Source organism: Monodelphis domestica, chromosome 1 (genome assembly GCF_027887165.1).
Source record: "Monodelphis domestica isolate mMonDom1 chromosome 1, mMonDom1.pri, whole genome shotgun sequence".
Taxonomy (NCBI): Eukaryota; Metazoa; Chordata; class Mammalia; order Didelphimorphia; family Didelphidae; genus Monodelphis; species Monodelphis domestica.
The window spans coordinates 420,801,283-420,818,233 of record NC_077227.1 but is presented as its reverse complement, the minus strand read 5'-3'; the positions used below and the strand labels follow the sequence as shown (position 1 = coordinate 420,818,233).

The 16,951-nt window shown below is 36.9% G+C and overlaps 1 protein-coding gene across 1 annotated transcript in view; it reads left to right on the top strand.

The window, feature by feature from the left end:
* Positions 1 to 16,951, top strand: part of C5 (complement C5) — a 115,966-nt gene that overhangs the window by 54,827 nt on the left and 44,188 nt on the right. The window contains exons 23-26 of the mRNA XM_056812030.1: positions 4,327 to 4,416; positions 5,529 to 5,741; positions 6,875 to 6,950; positions 15,291 to 15,450. Of these exons, the coding sequence (XP_056668008.1) occupies positions 4,327 to 4,416; positions 5,529 to 5,741; positions 6,875 to 6,950; positions 15,291 to 15,450 (539 nt within the window). The remainder of the gene's footprint in view (positions 1 to 4,326; positions 4,417 to 5,528; positions 5,742 to 6,874; positions 6,951 to 15,290; positions 15,451 to 16,951) is intronic.

The following is a 16,951-nucleotide window of genomic DNA, read 5'->3' as shown; positions in this document are numbered from 1 at the left end:
TTTATTTCTTGGTCTCATGGAGTTATCTTAAGTCCCAGAGAAGTAATTTGTCATTTATGTTCCCTCCCTTTTTAGCACTCTGTCTTCCATAATGATATTATAGTTTTCAACTTCCTTGAACTTCTCCATCTCCATTCTCCTGTGTGTGAGTGAACATCTGGACTTTCACACTAGGAATGATTTTTCATTTCTGAGTAAATCTCATGAGGGAGGTTAGGGTTATAAAAATAATCCATGCCTGTTTCCCTACTTTTAGCTTTCCCAGATGGTGGTTTCTTTTCCTTTTCCACTTAGAGTCAATTTTAATTTTAAGGTTTTTAGGTTGAGTTTTTCTTTTAATTGTGAGAGTTCATAATACCCCCATCTTGAGGCAGTGGCTTTTCAAAAATTTTAACTCTCATTTTTACATAGATGACAACTGTATTTACATATTCAACTCCAATCTTTCTCCTGAACTCCAAATCTTCATCAACTGCCTTTTGAAAAAAGATGTCTCATTGGCATCTCGTCCTTAACAGAACTCATTGTCTTCCCCCCAAATCTGCCCTTACCTCAAACTTCCCTATTGGACACTTTAACATCCTTTTAGACATCCAACTTTATAATCACCAAATTATCCTTAAATCTTCCTTCTTCCTCACCTCCAAATTCAAATGCTTATCTAGTCCTGTTAATTCAAATTCTACATCTATCCTATCATCAGTCAGGCCCTCATCATTTCTTTCCTGAATAAATGTTATCTTCCAAGCTGGTTTGTTTTGTTCCAGTCTTTCTTCTCTATATTCCATCTTTCCCATAACTTGCAAAGGCTATGACTATGAAATCATTGCTCTACCCAGAACTTTCAGTGGCTCCCTATTATCTTGGGTATAAAATGCAAATAATATGGCCTGAAATTTAACAGCCTTCTCAGACTACCTTATAACATTTATTTCACATATTCCTCCTTCACAAATGATTAGAATCCAACCAAACTGGACTATACATTATTCTCTGAAATAGATCTTCTATTTCATTATTTTATTGTGCAAGCATTTATTAAGTACCTACTACGTATACGATTCTGTGCTAAGTTCTGAGGATAGAGTTAAGAATGAAACAGTCTGTACTCTCAATGAGTTTATGTTTTCCTGTGAGGAAACAATGTATACACAGATAAATCATTGAAAGGTATATACAAAGCAAATGCCAAAAATACTGAATGATTTCAGCAAAGGGACCAATCACTGGGGGATATCAGGAAAGACTTTCTGCAGAAGGTAACATTTGAACTGAACTTTGAAAGAAGTGAGAGGCTTAAAGAGGCAGAGGAAAATCGGGGTTACTTTAATAGGCTTGGAGGATAGCTATTAGAAGTCAGAAGCCAACACAGACAGGAGTGTACAGAAACCAGCTTGTCCAAGCTTGCAAATGCCTCCTTCCTTCCTCCCTCCCTCCCTCCCTCCCTCCCTCCCTTCCTCCTTTCCTTCCTTCCTTCCTTCCTTCCTTCCTTCCTTCCTTCCTTCCTTCCTTCCTTCCTTCCTTCCTTCCTTCCTTCCTTCCTTCCTTCCTTCCTTCCTTCCTTCCTTCCTTCCTTCCTTCCTTCCCTCCCTGTCTCCCTGTCTCTCTCTCTCTCTTCCTTCCTTCCTTCCTTCCTTCCTTCCTTCCTTCCTTCCTTCCTTCCTTCCTTCCTTCCTTCCTTCCCTCCCTCCCTGTCTCCCTGTCTCTCTCTCTCTCTTCCTTCCTTCCTTCCTTCCTTCCTTCCTTCCTTCCTTCCTTCCTTCCTTCCTTCCTTCCTTCCTTCCTTCCTTCCTTCCTTCCTTCCTTCCTTCCTTCCTTCCTTCCTTCCTTCCTTCCTTCCTTCCTTCCTTCCTTCCTTTCTCCCTTACCTTCTGTCTTAGAATCACTATTGTGTATTGAATTCAGTTCAGAAGAGCAGTAAGGGCTAGGCAATGGAGGTTAAGTGACTTGCCCAGGGTCACACAGCTAAAAAGTGTCTGAAGTCATATTTGAACCTAGGACCTCCTGTCTCCACCCCTTGCTCTCAATCCACTGAACCATCTAGCTGCTCCCAATCCCGGAATATTTTTTTAAAAGATTGTAATTTATTTGTGTGAATTCTGATGCCATTAGATGTTCTCTCTACCACATGCAGATATGTGCATTCTCACACACACACACACACACACACACCTGACATAAACCATTACAAAGAGAAAATTGATGAAAGATGTTCAGATCAGATTAGCAAATCTGAATTTACCTCCAAGCTTCTGTTTTAGAAACAGAGTGTCTGGAGCAGGATACTGGACAGACAGCCTAACTTCAAGGGCTGAAGGAAAGCACAAAGAATTTTGAAATTTACCAACTCAAGAAATAAACTGCAAAAAGGTAAATTGAAGAGGTTGGTCAGGACTGACATCCTACTAAGCTTGAGCAAAAGGCCACCAAATCAACATAGCCAATTATGAGGGAGATCAATACTGACAATTATAGGTCTATTAAGAGAGTTGGAGTGGGGAGTGGGGTGGGGTGGGAGGAGTCAGGTGGCTCAGTGGATAGAGAGCTAGGTCTGGAGATGGGAGGTCCTGGGTTCAAATATGACCTCAGACACTTCTCTAACTGTGTGACCCTGGGCAAATCACTTAACTGTCATTGTCTAGCCCTTATTGCTTTGGATCCAGAAGGTAAGGGGTTTTTATTTTTTTATTTAAGATGTGGCTTACTATCAAACATCTCTTTTAAAGTTCTGTTTTGTAATTGTTCAAAATCATAAATCGTGGAGTTTGAAGGCACTTCAGAAATCATTTAATCCAATCAATACTCTAACAAGAATATACTTTATATCATTTCTTTTTTCCAAGACAGAATAAAGATAAGAGTTGGGCAATGGGGTTAAGTGACTTGCCACAGTTACACAGTTAGGAAGTGTCTGGGGCTAGATTTGAACCAAGACTTCCTGTCTCCAGGACTGGCTATCTATCCTCTGAGCCACCTAGCTGCCCCTCAGAAAGTATTTACTTTTTCTTATTTATTTCAGAAATCTTTATCTTCTGTCTTAGATGAGTGTCAAGGACTAGGCAATCAGGGTCAAGTGACTTGCCCAGGGTCACATAGACATTAGGAAGTGGCTGATGCCAGATTTCAACACAGGTCCTCCTGATTCCAGGCCTGGAACTCTTTCCATTGAGCTACCTAGCTGCCCCCTTCATATCATTTCTGAGAAGGGGTCATCCAGACTTCACTTGAAGACTATTAGGGAAGAATAACCCAGGAACCACTGAGGTATCCCATTTCACTTTTGGATGGATGTCCTGATTAGTCCTCCTTTTGCTTTCTGGTCACTTTCACCAGCTGCTACTAGTTCTCCTCTCTGGGACCAAGCAGAACAATATTAATCCTTTCAACTGATAGCCTTTCATTTAATTGAATAAGGTGATCATATTCCTTTTCTCTTTTCCAAGAAAAACATCCCTAGAGCCTTCACCTGATCCACCAGCATCCCAAGGTTCCTCACTATTTTGGTTTCCCTTATCAATTTCCTTCTGAAAGGGTATGACATAAAACTGAACACCACAGTTCAAATGTTGTCTGAACAGGACAGAGAAAAGCAGAATTATCATCTGCTGGTCCTGTGACTATTGCTCTCATGATGCCACCTAAGAGTGTGTTATCTTTTCCCCCTGCCATACTTCTGTGACATGGCACAAGGTAGTTTAAAGACATCAAACAAAGAACTTTTCTCAATACCCTATGATTTGAGGTTTGTGGAACTGTGAGAGGAAAGCTTGAGCAATGACCATAGAGATCCAACAGACATTCTGTGGGAGTCCTAGAATGGTGTTGATTCATGCCAAGCTTGCAATCGGCTAAAACTCCCAGATCTTTTACATGTGAACTGTTATTTAGCCATGAATATCTCAGTACAATATCAGCCACAAACAAAATTTTCCAATTCTAATATCAATAACTATAGTTTTATTCTACCTATATAAATGGTAAAAGTATAGTTTATGTTGAATTGTCTTTAGCAATATAAGACAAAGGTTGTATGTATTTAAATTCACAGATAAGCTCTAAATCTAATTTCTGCCATTTGTTTCAGCTTTCGTCCTCCTTCCTCTCCTCCCTGCCTCGCAGCCCACTTTTTATCAGGTCTTGAGGAAATAGTGAAATTGATCTATCCCTTTCTTTCCCCCTTTCTACATGATGGTCGAGGGGCTTAGAGAAGCAGATGGGTCATGAGACTAACAGAAAGAAGGAGAGGGGGAAGGAGCAGTTTTATGGAAATAAGATAGTCCTCTCCCTCAATGTCGTCTATAATCCCAATAAAACCTTTCATTTCAGGTTCCATTAGCAGACAAAAGGAATTCCAGTACAGAATGCCTTTAGATATGGTGCCAAAAACGAACATTGAACGGACCCTGAGTATAAAAGGTAAATTGAATGTCACCAATAAGTGTTCACCTTTCTCTGTCCCTGTCTTTGTCTTCTTTTCTGTTTCTGTCTCTCTCTTTCACTCTCACTCTCATTGTCTGTCTCTGTCTCTGTGCCTTATACTGGTAAAGCCTTTTATCTACTCTCACATGTATCATTTCGTTTGAGCCTCCACCAGCCTGTGAGGGAGACAAGTCAGGGATTGTTATCTCCATTTTATTGATGAGAAAACTGAAGGTGAAGTAGCTTCCCAAGGTCCCACAGCTACAAAGTAATAGAGTTAAAGCTATAACCTACGTCTTCTGGCTTCTTGTCTTGTGCTCTGACCATTGTCTTCTGGGATCTCTCTTGCAGAAATTTTGCATTCACAGGCATTCTGTTTCTTCCCTCTAGCTTTGTTATTCCAAAGGTCACGTGCCATTCTTTGCTATGCTTTCTCTCTGATTCTGTATCTAGTTTAAGAGGAGAATCACCTTTGTCTTAGACTGATGAGCCCTTGGCTTCAGTACTTCTCTAAAACAGAATAGGAAAAGCAACAGAGAGATTGCAAAGACTGCTACTACAGGATCAGGGGAGGACTTAATTTTTGCTTGTTGGCAATCCTCCTTTTCCTCTTCCTTCTATCTACCTCATTCCCCTTATTACCTGCCTAAGAGATATCCAAATGGAAGAGCTGTTAGAAGAACCCAGAGGCAGAAGATGGACTATCTATCTACTTGTGTAAAACTCGGAAGGGAAGCCATCCCTGGGTTTACCTGAACCTGTTATCCAAAGCCCTGTATTCCCTGGCATTGTCACAAACTGGAAACCTCTGTGTGTGTGTGTGTGTGTGTGTATGTGTGTGTGTGTGTGTGTGTGTGTGTGTGTGTGTGTAATGATGGAGGTGAAACGTTATTTTGACAACCCCTTTGTTTGCATGCCCCATTGGTGAATCTCTTCATAACAAATCATCTTACGTAGGAGAATGACATTGAAAGTTACCCTTCTACTTATAAAGGGGAAGAAAGATAGGTATTCTTTACCTCTTTACAATGTGCTGTGCTACCATTGGGCAGTGAGAGAAAGCAGCAATGTCTAAATCTGTTTTGCATCTGGGGGATGGGTGTTGACAGGAGTTCTTATTGGCGAAGTGATTTCCACAGTCCTGACTCCTGAAGGCATCTCTACTCTAAGCCATCTCCCAAAGGGGAGTGCAGAAGCTGAGCTAATGAGCATCATTCCTGTATTCTATGTCTATCATTACCTGGAAGATGGAGATAACTGGGACATCCTTGGTGCTACCCATCTAATTGAAAAGGAGAAAATGAAGAAGAAAATGAAAGAAGGTAGATATAGTCTTCATGTCACTTAGATAAAGGTCCTCATGACCTCTAAAATCGGCATTTTCCCCCCACAAGGTAGTGGGGGGGGGGGAAGTAAAGTAGCCAGTAATTTAAAGTAGATAAATCAAACCCCCTCCACGAAAGCCTTCACAGAATACTCTGATGTAGGCCAAAAATGACCTTAGGGCAAGCTGGAAAGTCTTTCAGTACTGAGTTAGTGACTAAATGGCTTTTGTCTAAGGATCAGTCTAGGTGAGTTCAGAGATGATCTCCCCCCATTTGGCTACTGAGTGATGAATTTTTCAACTACATTGACTCTTACCATAAATCATTAAAAAGTTATAATCAGTAGAGAGAGTATCCACCCAAATGAAATCATGACCCCATGAAGAATAGAAGCATCTAATGAATTAATAATAAATAATAATATCTGGAAGTCATTAGACTTTTTATACAACAACAAAAGCAATAATAATAATTAGTATTTAGGGCTTTATGCTTACAAAAATGCTTTCATATCCATTTTCTCACTTGATTCTCACAACAGCAATAAGAAGTAGATAGTGCAATTAATATTATCCTTTTCATTGCACAGATGAGGAATTGAGTGTAGTTTATGCAAAATCTGTAAGGTCATATAAAAACTACTACCTAATAAATGGTGGTACTAGAAACAAAACTAAGCTCTTCTGATTTCTAGCACTGTATACTTTCCACTACAGTTTGCCAATTAGTATTGAAATAATTTTTACGAGTGCTGTATTCATACTCAATTAAAAAAAAAAACTGTTCCAATAGCAAACCACATTTTAACTAGAACCAAGAAGTGAACTATACTAATTAAATACATGATATTTTCTAGAAGCTGTCTTGACTGTCATTCCTTTAGTGACTGTGTGACAGACAAATTATCTGCATTGTAAATGCTTAGAAACATATCTTTTCTCTCTGAAAGCTACATGCTCTATTTGACCATTCCCTTTTCTTTCATGTTGATCATTAGCATATCCACAATAAGTGAAGCACTCACAGGCATGGTAAATGCAGAAGGAAGCTCACAGTTCCTTGAGACTAATAAAACACTCTAAAGAGCCACCCAAGCTAATGAAACTCTATGTTCTTCTTTTGTCCCTTAGGGATTGTAAGTATACTGTCTTACAGAAATGTAGACCACTCTTATAGCATGTGGAAGGGAAAAGATGCCAGTACTTGGTAAGTAAAAATTTCCAACTTATTGATGTTTCCAACTCACACATTAAAAAAAAATCCTAGGCATACTTTTCTATTCAATTGGATTTCAAATCTTTTCCTTGATTTTTAAAACTTTTTTTATTTCATCATTTTTTTACTTTTTGTTTCCCTAAAGTGTTTTTTTTCTAATTGCATGCCTAATTCACTTTTCCATTCTTTTTCCCTTTCACTTATATGTGTTTAGAGAACCAAAATTTCCTCTAATTGTTGCTTTGAGTATTTCCCAAAAGTTTCCATATGATATGCCCTTATTGTTATTTTCTTTGATGAAATTATCTGTTGCTTCTATGATTTTCTCTTTGACCTACATATTCTTTAGGATTATATTATTTTCTCTCTTACTGAAATTTGAATCCTTTCTTCAAATACTTTTTGTTGATTGTAAGTTTTATTGTGTTGTGGTCATTAAAGATTGTATTTAATATATCTTTCATAGCAAAAACATTTGCTAATGAGTTTTTCTTTTGTCCTAACATGTAGTCAATTTTTGTTAAGGTGTCATACAATTAAGAATATGTGTATTTCCTTAAATTCCCATTCAGGAATTGCCAGAGAGCTATCATATCTGATTTTTTGAAAAATTTATACAGGTCCTTAATTTCTTGCCTAATTTTTTTAGTTTGTCTAATTCTGAAAGGGGCATTATAAAATCCCCAACTATTTTAGTTTTATTGCTTATTTCTCCTTGAAATTTGATTAGCTTTTCCTTTACATTTATATGCAGTTGCTATGAATGCCCTTTAGTTTACATATATTAAGAACTGATATTTCATTATCAATGGTATCTTTAAACATAATGTGATTTCTTTGTTTATCTCTTTTAACCATATCTGTTTTTACTGTTAACTTGTCTGAAACCATGATTGCCAGCTTTGTTTTTCTTAATTAGTCTGAGGCATAGCAATTTATGCTCCAACCTCTCATTTTAATTCTTAGTGAATGTTTATTTTAAAAAGTGTTTCTTATAAACAACATATTGTTGAATTCTGTTTTCTAATCCATTTTACTACCCTATATTTTATATGTGAGTATCCCATTCATAATTATGTCTATAATTGATCATTCATTGTGTTTTCCCTTCCATTATATACTTTAATAATTTTCTCCTTTTGTTCCCACCCCACTCTCTTTACAAAGAAGGGAAAAGGTAATGAAAGACAAGGGATGGAATTATTACTGGTAATCTATAACTAAAGTGGTCTGATCCCACTTCTATATACCTTTTCTTTTCATACACCTTTCTTCTCTTCTTTTAATTCCCTCTTTACGTTATACCCTCCAATGCTGAAGTTCATTTTGATTGAGACTATTTTGACTCTAACTCTCCTCTCCCTCTTAACCCTTCTCCCCTTTTTCTGTCTCCATTTATTTATCTATTGAATTTAATTTGTTTTTATATCAAATTCTGTATGTACACAACTTTCCTTCCATACTTGTATACCTTTCTAAATCATAGAAATAAGTTGCTACCTTTTCTTCCTCATCTTTTTCTATTGTGTTCTTTCCCCCCTCACTTTATTTTTTCTTCTCTTAAAACCACCAAAACATAATGGAACCACACCTACATTCTGTATATTCTTTCTTCACCACCTCTGTGACTTGAAAATAATGAATTTCTGAAGAATACTTGTTTATTTCCCTATTTGAATATAAGCATTTCATCTTTATTTAGATCCTTCCAATTACTCAGATGTATTTACTTCTCTAGGTTTTTCTTGTGTATGTGCTATTTTGAACACATTCTACACAACTCTGATCTCTTCATCAGGAATGCTGAATGTCCTCTATTTAGGTATCTAGGTGATACAATGGATAGAGCATGGAGTCAGTTCAACCTGATTTCAATTTTTTTTTTGCTTTGGAAAATTTCATTTAATTAATTTAGAATATTTTTTCATGTTTAAAAAATTCATGTTCTTACCCTCCCTCCCCTCCACCCCCCTCCTGTAGCTGATGCACAATTCCACTGGATTTTACATGTGTCATTGATCAAGATCTATTTCCATATTATTGATATTTGCACTAGGGCAATCTTTTAGAGCCTATATCCCCAACCATATACTATCAATCCATGTGATTGAGCAGTTATTTTTCTTCTGTGTTTCTATTCCCACAGTTCCTCCTCTGAATGTGGATAGTCTTCTTTCTCATAAGTCCCTTAGAATTGTCCTGGATCATTGCATTGCTGCTAGTAGAGAAGTCCATTACGTTCAATTGTACCACAGTGTATCAGTCTCTGTGTATAATGTTCTCCTGGTTCTGTTCCTTTCACTCTGCATCAATTCCTGGAGGTCGTTCCAGTTCGCATGGAATTCCTCCATCAGTCCAAATTAAAATCTGGCCTCAGATTCTTACTGGCTTTGAGATTCTTGGCAAGTTACTTAACTTCTTTCAATTTCAATTTTCTCATCTATAAAATGAGTATAATAAAAGCACCCACCTCAATAGGGTTGTTGTGAGGATCAAATTTATATAAGATACATAAAACAATTTATAAATTTTGAGGTATTATATAAATGCTAAATAATATTATTATCCTATTAAAGATTCATTTCTTCTCTCTGTAGGGTTATATTGCATTTCATAAAATATGTTTTTCTTATAAGTCTTTTTCTTTTACATTTTAAGGTATCATCTTCCAAAATCATCTCTTATTTATATAGCTTGTATCATTATCTTGTGTGATCCTGACTGTAGTCTCTTTTCTTTGGATTCTTTCTATCTTCTTTTAGCATTTTAAAATTTTGCCCTGGAAGCTCTGAATTTTGTCTATGGCAATCCTGGATGTTGTCAATGTAGGATTCTTTCAGGAAGTGACTAGTAAATTATTTTTGTTTTCACTCTTATTTCTGTTTCCATTTTATTTGGGCAGTTTTCTCTTGTGATTACTTTACAATATGGCATTTAGGTTTTAGTAGTCATGGTTTTCAAAAAGTCTGATTATTTTAAAATTATTTCTCAATTAGTTTTCTAGGTCAGTTTTTATAAAGCATTTTATGTATTCTAATTTTTTTTTAGTCTTTTTGACTTTGTTCTGATTTTTCTTGTCTCATGGAATCATTTATTTCTATTTGCTTTATTCTATTTTTCAGTAAGGTTTCCCACCTTTTATAACATTCTCATTCATGACTTTTTTCTTAAGAGATCTAATTTCATTTCTAATTTTATTTGTTATCTTTTCTTGATTTCTTCCAATTAATTTTGGAATCTTTGTAATTATGCTTTTCTTTTTTTTTTTACCTTAAGGTTCTTCTTGGATTCATTGGGGAATTATTCTCTTTAGGGTGTGTGGTTAGTTCTTGTGATTTTCATAATCTACAGCATATCTTCATTATATTTAGAGTTTTCTTCTGTTAACTCATATCTATAGTCTTAGTTCTTAGATTGGGAGTTACGCTCCAATCCCTGCTGCATTCTTGCATGGGTTAGATAGACTTTGTTTGGCCCTCTCCTCTCTGCAGTCTATATACCACTATAGTTCTGAATGGGTTGATTGGAATCTGACCTTGATTTCTTTCATAATCCCTAGTTTCTTAATCTATCTCTTGATGTCCCAAGGCAAGTTTTGGCCTTACTTTTATTTCTGTCTCTTCCTCTTTTCATGAGCAGGAATGGTTTACATCTCTCCCTGTGATCTTGATAAGTTCTAATTTCAGCATTCATAGAAAAGGATAATAGGATTTGGATACAGAACTAACTTTAGAGATCAAATTATTCATCCCTCCCTCAGCTTACAGTTGAAGAAGTTAAAATCTATAGGAATTAAGCAACCTGATAAAGCTTCATAGGTGTTAAGGACAAGAATACAGGCTCAAACTCACAACTTGTAACTCAAAATCCATTGCTCATTTCACTAAACCAGCAGTGTGCAAAATAGAGGCCATGGTTTCACCCCAAGAAGGTCTTGGAATGACCCATGGTGTATATGATCAACCTTTTTTCCTTCCTCCCTCTTCTTTTCTGCTTCTTTCTCTCTTCTTTCTTCCTTTGTTCCTTCCTTTTCTTACATAAGTTATATAGTCCGAACCTGTGATTTCATTGGTATAAGGAGCTCCTGGAGAAGGAAAATTTCTACTAATGCAGTTAGGCATCTTCTAGAATAGAGAACTGCTTAGAACCCTGAGTAGTTAAGTGACTTGCACATTGTCACCACTCAGTCAGTAGGATGTTGAGAGACAGGACTGGGATGATTCAAACCCCAAACTTTCTGGTGTTAAGGCCAGTTCACTATGCACCATGCTCCCATTGCCTCTCTCAAATCTCTTATATAGTTTAAACCAATATGATCCATTTCTGATCCTCCTGTTCTTACTTTACATCATTTCCTTCAAAAGATTCTCTCTGAACGAAGATGGCAAGAAGATATATTAACCCATTTGTTCTCTACCAAATCACCCTCCAAAGAACTTTAATATTATGCCTCAAAATCAATTATGAAGCAGCATAACCCACAAAAGGATAGGATGAAACAGTTTTTCAGCCTAAAATAATTTAGAAGGTTGGTATGAGAGGTCCATCATACCAGAATTGAAGTGGAGCACAGACCAGCACACCAAGCACACCTCATTTCAGCAAGCTAAGCACAGGCCTTGGTGGCGACTGAATCAGCAGCAAAGGCTTCCAGAGCTCTCAGCCACAGACAGTAAAATGAGTTGGACAGCTACTCCAAAGACTATTATAGGGGTCCCTTTGCTGGCTCTGAGAGCAAGACTATTACATTGTCCATACTTAGATCCAGGTTGTAGTCCTGGGTCATGGTTCCAGGGCAAGGAAGAACACTAGAATATACCCTTGTCACAGTTCCAAGGTGGAAAAGAGCACTTGTGGTTGCTCATAGACCAGAGCACAGGCTGGGAGAATATTAAAAACACTACTCCTTGGATCATACCACATTGGAAGAACTGAAAACTTATAGATCCTCAGAGTTAGCTCTGAAGGCAGCTACACAAAGAACCTGAAACTTATAATGGTACTCCCTTTAGGAATAGAGCCTGTCTTTAACAATTATCTTAAGTTAAGAGACAAGAAAGAGACTGAAAAACTGGCAAAAAAAAAAAGGAACTCATTTTGCTGACAGGGAAGACCAAAACACAAACTCAGAAGAAGCCAACAAAGTCAATATTCTGCTGCATCCAGATCCTCTAAGAAAAATATGAATTGGTCTCAAGCCCATAAAGAATTTATGGATTAGCTCAAAAGGGATTTTAAAAATCAAATAAGAGAGGTAGAAGAAAAATTGGGGAAAGAAGCAGCTAATAACTCTAAGACATATCAAAAAACAATCAAACAAAGCCAAAAGAATGGGGAAAAAATGGATGAAAATGCAAAATATCTCACTGGAAAAAATAACTGATCTAGAAAATAGATCCAAAAGATATAGTCTATGAATTACTGCACTACCTGAAAGCCATGATGAAAAAAAGAACTTAGACATCATCTCTCAAGAAATTATTAAGGAAAACTGCCCTGAATTCTAGAACAGAGGGTAAAGTAGAAATTAAAAGATTACACTGATCTCCTCTTGAAAGAAAACCAAAAGGAAAACTCCTAGGAATATTATAGCCAAATTCCAGAACTCCATAATCAAGGAGAAAATATTGCAAGCAGCCAAACTACACACACACACACACACACACACACACACACACACACACACAACCCAACTCAAATATTATGGAGCCACAGTTTCTACATTAAAGGATTAGAGGGCCTGGTATATGATATTCCTGAAGACAAATGAGCTAGAATTTCAACCAAGAATCACCTATCCAGCAAAACTGAACATAACCCTTCAGGAGGAAAAGGGATATTCAATGAAATAAAGGACTTTCAAACATTCCTGATGAAAAGACCAGAGCTAATGAAAAATTTGTCTCTCAAATACAAATCTTAAGAGAAGCATAAAATGGTAAACAGGAAAGAGAAATCAGAAGATATTCAATAAGATTAAACTAATTGTATCCTTACATGGGAAGATGATTCTTATAATACCTAAGAACGTTATTATTATTAGGGCAGTTAGCAGTAGTATACATAGACAGAGGGTGAGGGTATGAGTTGAATATAATGGGATGGTATAAAGTTAAAATCAATTAAGCCATGAGAAAGAGGGATGTATTGGGAGGAGGAAGGGGAGAATGGAGTGGAGCAAATTATGCACATATAAGAGACATAAAAGGGTTCACAGTGGAGGGGAAGATGGGGGAGACAAGAAGGGGAGTAATTGAACTTTACTGTAATTGGAATTGGCTCAAAGAGGGAAGAACATATATGACCAATTAAGTAGAGATATCAAACTGGCCGTACAGGAAAGTAGGAGGAAAAGGAAATAAGAGGGAGTAGGCTGATAGAAAAGTGGGCAAATTGAAAGATGCAGTGGTTAGAAATTAAATACTTTATAGGATGAACAGAATGAAAGGGTAGTGAAAAGGACAAATGGGAAATAAGATGGAGAGTTATACACAGTAATCATAAAAAAATTTCTAATTTTCTCTAATAAAGACCTCATTTCTCAAAAACATAGAGAAATGAGTTTAATATGTAAGAATACAAGTCATTCCCCAACTGGTAAAGGGTCAAAGGATATGAACAGGCAGTTCTCAAACAAAGTAATAAAAACTATATATAGTCATGTGAAAAATGCTCTAAATCACTAATCTAAATCACAAAAATGCACTAAATACATATTAAAATAACTCTGAGCTACCACCCTACACCTATCAGATTGGCTATTATGACAGAAATGGAAGATGACAAAATTTAGAGAGTATGTGGGAAAATTGAGATCAATGTACTGTTGGGGGAATTGCAAACTGATTTACCATTCTGGAGAGCAATTTGCATCTATGCCCAAAGGTCTATAAAACCATGCATACCCCTTAACTCAACAATACTATTAGTTTTGTTTCCCAAAGGAGATAAAAAGCAAAAGGACCAATATGTCAAAAAAAATATTTAAAGCACTTTTTTTACTGGTGGCAAATTATTAGAAAGTGAGGGAATACCCATGAATAAGTTATAGATGATCCTAATGGAATACTATTGTGCTATAAGAAATGATTAGCATAAGGAGCTCAGAAAAGCCTGAAAAGGCATGAACTGATGCAGAATTAAGTAAGTAAAACCAGGAGAATATTGCATGCAGTGACATCAATATTGCATGATGAACAACAGTGAATAACTTGGCTACTCTTAGCAATACAATGATCTAAAACAGTGATGGCGAACCTTTTAGAGATGGAGTGCTGGGCCCTGTCACCACCTCCCAAACCAAGTACTGTGTCCACTCCCCCAGAGATCAAGTGCAGCATCTGCCCCCCCCAACTCATATAGGCCCCCCTCTTACACCAGATAGAGAAGGGAGGAAGCACTCCCATTGGGCTGCTGGGCAGAAGAGCAGGTAAATGTCCTCAGGTTCATGGAGAGGAAGAAGAGAACAGCTCTGCTCTGAGTCACTCTGGCTTTCTAGTAATGAGGTCTGGGGTAGGTAGGGGAGAGGGCAGCACTCGTGCCCTCACAGAGAACAGCTCACAGAGAACTCTGTGTGTGCCATCTTTAGCACCTATTCCATAGGTTCGCTATTACTGATCTAAAACAATCTCAAAAGACTCCTGATAAAAATACCATCCACTTCCAGAGAAAAAATTGATGGAATCTGAATTGAGACCAAACTTTTTTTTTTAACTTTCTTGACTTTTTTGTTTGAATTTCCTTCCACAAAAGGATTAATATGAAAAAATGTATTACATGATTGCATATGTACAATCTATATCAGAATGCTTACCATATCAGCAGAAGGAAGGCAAAAGGAGGGAGGGTGAAGATTCAAGACTTAAAATTTTTAAAAAACCAAAAGTTTAAAAAATTGTTTTTATATGTAATTGGGGGAAAAGTAAAATATTTCCCCCAAAAGATTCTGTGTTTATATGCTTATTATTTATCTTTTTATGGTATCATTTATGGAGCTTGATTACAATAATCTATTTCATCCAACACTAGATATGTCAATTGTTTTCAAATTTTTGTTCTCTTAACAATTAGAAACTATGAATAGTTTGCTACATTTTAGACTTATTTTCTTTTGTTTAATATTTCTAGGATAAAATTCCAAGAGATGGAAATCCCAAGTTAAAATTACGATGTTTTATGACTTGCTATATATATTGCCATATTGCTTTCCAAAATGTTTATACCAATTTTCATTCCCACCAATAATGTATTAGATTGCCTATTTCCCCAAAGCCCTGACAGCATTGAATTTTTTCATTCTTTGCTATTTTTATTTGGCTTTCTTTTTGACAGGTTTACAGCTCTTGCCTTAAGAATATTTGGACAGGTAAATAAATATATACCACAGGACAAAAATTCAATTTGCAATTCATTATGGTGGCTAATTGAGAAATGTCAGTTGGAAAATGGATCTTTCAAGGACAATTCTGACTATCAGCCAGTGAAATTACAGGTAAGAAAACTAAACATATAAGAGCAATTATCTATTTGAACCAATCTGAGCCTGCAGTTCATGTTGGAGCATGTGTCAAGAAGAAAAAAGAAAATGCTTAGTCCTTTTAGAAATGTCTCCCTCTGAAGAAAGAAGGGGTGCCAAAGGCTATCTTCTACAGATATTCTAACATCCCACTCTCCCTATGGGGATGGAGTCCTCCAACACTGCCCCTCTTCCACAGCAGTTGCTATTCCTCACTTCAAAGGAGACAGAGAGAGAAATCTCTTTGGCCTAACATTAGTGCTTTTTGCATGCACACTCAGTTCTGGCTTAGCAGCCAATCAAAAGACTGTTGTTTTTTCTTCACCAACAGTAAAAAATACAAGAAACAGTCACAGAATACCTGACATACTCTGAAAAGGAGAGTTGGCCCCCTCGCATCAGGCACTTACAGCAACAGGCTCATGAAATGTCATAAATAGCAGAGTCCACAAATACTATAATTTAGCTAAGGTGGGCGGTAAAACCAAACTGTAGGATGAAGATATTAGCTAAGTAGGGATATTTGTTTGGAGTCTAGAGCTACAAGGTACAAACAAGGTCTGTATGACTATAGAGTTTAATAGCTCCTGATCATATAATCCTTCATAGTTCATATAACACTTTCCCCTCCCTTAGAGATAGTTAAATTAAAGGACTGTCATCCTCCTTTTACAGATGAGAAATCTGAGGTTCAAAGAGGAAACTCTGGCTTGAAGAAATTAGATGACTTACTATCAGTCACACAGCTAATAAATGGCAGAGAAAGCTGGACTTAAACCAGGTCTCCCTTCTCCCACAATCTAGTGATCTTCCCACTTCACTCATTATTTAGCGGTCTAAAACCCTGACCCTATGTATTCTAGATATTCCATTGGGAATTTCTGAACCATAAATTGGGCAGCCATATCATCTTCCTGAGTTCAAGTCTGGCTTCAGACATTTCCTAGCTGGGTGATCCTGGGCAAGTCTCTTAACCCCATTTGCTTCAGTTTCCTCATCTATAAAATGAGCTGGAGGGGGAAATGGCAAATTATTCCGATATCTTGGCTAAGAAAATTGCAAATATGGTCCCAAAGAGTTGGACATGACTGAAAAATGACTGAACAACAACAAAACCATGAATCACAAAGGTCTCCTGAACAGGGATTGGGCTTAGACCTATCATTTCTTTGGTATAGAGAACTCTCTAGCAATACAGGTCGGAACCTTTTCTACAATTTATAATCTCAGAACGCTTCCTAGAAGATAAATGATTTACTCAGGATTACAAAGACAGTGTGTATTATAGACAGGATTTGAAATCAGACCTTTCTCACTTTGAGACCTTTCTCTATCCACCATGCCTGGCTTCCTCTCTCTAAATTGGTTTTGAAGGTGTTAGTGTCAGTGTTAGTAGAGGGAATGTCTACACCTGAGGCAATGATGAATATTTTGATAATATTGAAGATGCATCCTACTTAAATTGTTTGTTGTTGCT